The following is a 3,646-nucleotide window of genomic DNA, read 5'->3' as shown; positions in this document are numbered from 1 at the left end:
CTATAGTTTTTCATGAATGATGCAAATCAAGAAACTACTGGTTAAGGTTATCGTTGCCTATGGATGGTCCAGAACCGCTCTGCCATTCGATTAGGCAGCTTACTTCCTTTTATCAGCTCTATATATCTTCAAAATAAATCAAGAGCAGCTCTGCATCAATGAAATTCTATCAATGAAATATTCAATTAATTTAATCATATCATTAAGATGAACTTGCAGAGGTAGTAGATAATGCTCCACGGCTTTCAATTTAGGGCAGACTAGTTTTTGGTAGTTTTTGGCATAGGACGCCCATATGCTCTATTCTTGCTTCCATAGACTAGATAGCGTAAGCAGCATTAGGAATACTAACAATTAGATGAACCCAAACTCCCTCAACCAACTAAGTTACATTCCCTTTTAGTGATCCCAGACAATTCTGCCTTGTAGAGGGGCTTTGATAGTTACAACAATGCATTTGAAATGGTATCATTTTTAAGCACAAGTGGAACGATTTTTCTTCGCAGAAGTACAGTTTTTCCAGCACAACTAAGAAATTATCACAATGAATATCCACAACTAGCCTCAGACCAGGCGTAAGACAATTCCCATCAGCTAAGATATCTAAATATAAGCTACTGTACACGAAATTTTTTGTTTATTCCCATCGTAAATCAATTGAGTAGAGTAGATAATTCGTGGACATCACTAAGAGCGTCTACTCAAAACTTAAACAATTTATTATATTGTAATATTCATTTGAGTTTCTGCCAATTACCATGTAACCTGCAACACATATGTGAACATTACTTTGTCAGGGTTACAGCGTGTGAATTATCACACAACTAACCCCTTTGCAATGGCTTTGTTAGTCTCCAGATGAGTAGTTTCATATACAGGAAGCTCTTTCTGGTACATATTGTTCATGTCAATTCCTGCCAAATTCTCCAGCTCAAACAGATCAGAGCTTGAACAGCTGGCATCATCATCGTCTTCCTCGTCCTCTTCTTTGTCAAGATTTGTAATTACTACAGCTTTCAGAATGCTGTCTGCTTTCTCATACTTCGCGATTATGTCCTTAGCTGCTGCTGCCGCAGCATGGCTATCCTTTTCGAGACCACGATATTTCCATTTTTTGCCGAGAATGGGAAGCTTGTAGGCATCCATGGATGTGTGTTTGTGTGGATAATTAGAAGGGTTTGGGTTAGGCGATGGATATTTTTCCATTGTGTGGAGACACTTTTCCCCACGAGGGCGAGAGTCCTCATCCACAATCTCACTTGTTGGGTAGAATCTTACAGACCTTACCCCATTACTGTTCTTCGGCCCTCTGGATGATTTACTCAAACATGGCCTGGAATGGACTGAAGAAGAAGATGAAGAAACGGAGGCGGGTTTTCTTTCAGAAGAATAATATGAAGTGGACTCACTTACAGAAGAAGACGATGAAAGCTTTGGCTTCTTGGTACCACCAGCCATAAACAGCGAATTCAGAAAATTTGCGAGCTTCCTGCCAGGGGAGTTTGGCTGCTTGGGCTTCTTGGAATCCTTATTAGTTTTGGACTTTGACTTAACTTTAGCAGGATGTTCTGCAGGGATGAAAGGCTTCTCTGTAGATCTCATTTCCGCAAATCTAACAGAAGATTTTCCATGAAAATCTCGAGAGCTTTCTCGCCCAACTGCCAATTTGCACGCTTTGTCTCCACGACCCACATGATAAGAATTCTTTTCTGATTTAGCAGCAGAAATAGCAGAAGTACGTCTATAGAGGGACTCCGCATCTGAAGATAAATATGGGCAATTGGAATTGGAATCACTAGTATAATCAGAAGAACACGATGGCGCTGATGATATATTAGGCTGAAATGGCAGATGAAATTCTCTGTGCTTGCTATATGTAGCCTCGGTGTCGTATTTTTCAGCGTTGAAAACACCGATCCTGCTAGATCTCCCGCACATAGGTTTTTCATTATGCAACCATGGATCCTCCTCCATTTGTCTTTCGATCTTGATAACGCGTTTATAACTGGAATTCCTCGTGAGTGTATTATACTCGGCCTCGACATTTCTCGTCTCTTGTCGATTGCTACTCTTTTTATACACCATTCCTGCCTCGTCTTCTGTCGACTTACAAATTGCATCGAGCAGAGCAGACGAGAAAGACTGATTTTTAAAGCGGTGTTGATGTTGATGGCGGTGCAGCCCATTATTATCCATTGAATACCAATCCCAGTTCTTGAATTCCAAACCCAAACTTGGCTGAATCTACAAATATTTGAAAAGAAAGATTAGCTCAGTACTAATGAGTGCTGGTACACTAGAGTTTAGATTATATATATAACGTTCATATCGCTCGCATCCACAGGGATTTCCTTAGGATCTAGCAATCCATGACCTACTGCTACGAAATTCAATATACATAAAATAATGTGGATTGTTCCCTTACCACCATTCAAACCCTGCAAGGCTCCGTTGGAAGCAACCAATAAAGAAACGAAAAAATCTAGTCCAACAATAGATTCAGATTTTCTCATCAAACTGTTCTGTTCATGTCGCTTCAGCCTCGAAAATTAGCATAGCTGCAGATATGTAGCGTCAGAATCCGTATTGTCTCTGCACGCTTTGTGGAACATCCAGACAGAACAGACAGAGCATTCGATGCTTTCACTGCAGGTTCTTCGAGGAGTGGTTATAAACCCCAACCAACACGTCAGATCTCTATCTATGATATAGATTCATCTGGAACCGATCAGACATTGCAACAACTCTCCCCTGCTAACAGCAGACACACAGAGGATTCATTGAAGAAACGTGAAGATGTTTCTTTATCGTTTTTAAATCTCTGATCGCTGGTACTGTTACCGAACACCCCTAGCCAATCATGTTCTAACGTTTCACGTGGGTGCCACATGAAAAGAGGTGCATTTGGTGTGCTTCGTACGACGTTCACATTGTCAGTGCTGGTGAATGATGGAGGCAGATCATATGCGCTTTAGACATCGATCCCCAAAATATCATTTGGTTCTTTTTCCTCTACCTCTGGCTTACGACGACTCTCCACCGAAGCCAAGCGGTGCTATGCATTGTTTATTGACTTAATTTATTCGTTTAATAAACGCTAATATGTAATTTACAATTTAATTTTATAATTCAGATTCCATTGTAATTAACATAGCATTTTAGAGATTAGGTCTAACAACGATTGATACTATTTCTTTTTATTTTATATATGATTATATAATTAAATTAATAATGTCTTAATAATGATAGTGTTGTTGAAGGCAACTTCTAAAATTTTGTCCATATTTGAATTTTGGAGCTTACTAAGGATTTTATTTGTCGCTCTATAGTCACTTTATGGTTGGTCGATGTTGTGCTAAGTGTTTAAGTTTTCTACTTACATTGTAACTTTCAAAGTCAATTGCTCAAAGATGCTCAGTCCTTGATGAATTCATAAGCGCGCTTCCTTTATGCAAGCTTGAACATGCATAGTGCAATCCATCAAGACTGTGTCTGTGCAATGTTCAACCTAAGTCTATAATTGTGCACTCTTCATTGACATTCTCCCTCACTTTGGTTGCAATTGTACTTCTATATCGGTGAGTTTTCCCAACTGTCACTTTAGCGCACCTTTTCTTTCATAAGTGTCTCTTTCACGTTTACGACT

At 39.4% G+C, this 3,646-nt stretch overlaps 1 protein-coding gene across 1 annotated transcript; it reads right to left on the bottom strand.

The window, feature by feature from the left end:
* Positions 1 to 620: 620 nt before the first annotated feature.
* On the bottom strand, positions 621 to 2,940 carry LOC149256438 (uncharacterized). Its single transcript, XM_089457424.1, has 2 exons — positions 2,426 to 2,940; positions 621 to 2,244 (listed from the first exon to the last, which is right to left on the bottom strand). Exons 1-2 carry the CDS (start codon positions 2,429 to 2,431, stop codon positions 817 to 819), a joined length of 1,434 nt encoding a protein of 477 aa, XP_089313550.1. The 5' UTR covers positions 2,432 to 2,940; the 3' UTR covers positions 621 to 816.
* Positions 2,941 to 3,646: the final 706 nt, after the last annotated feature.

Source organism: Pinus tabuliformis, chromosome 7 (assembly GCF_031772625.1).
Source record: "Pinus tabuliformis cultivar Carrire ecotype Pingquan chromosome 7, CPIR1, whole genome shotgun sequence".
Classification (NCBI taxonomy): domain Eukaryota; kingdom Viridiplantae; phylum Streptophyta; class Pinopsida; order Pinales; family Pinaceae; genus Pinus; species Pinus tabuliformis.
The sequence above is the reverse complement of the archived record's forward strand: the minus strand, read 5'-3'. Positions and strand labels throughout refer to the sequence as shown.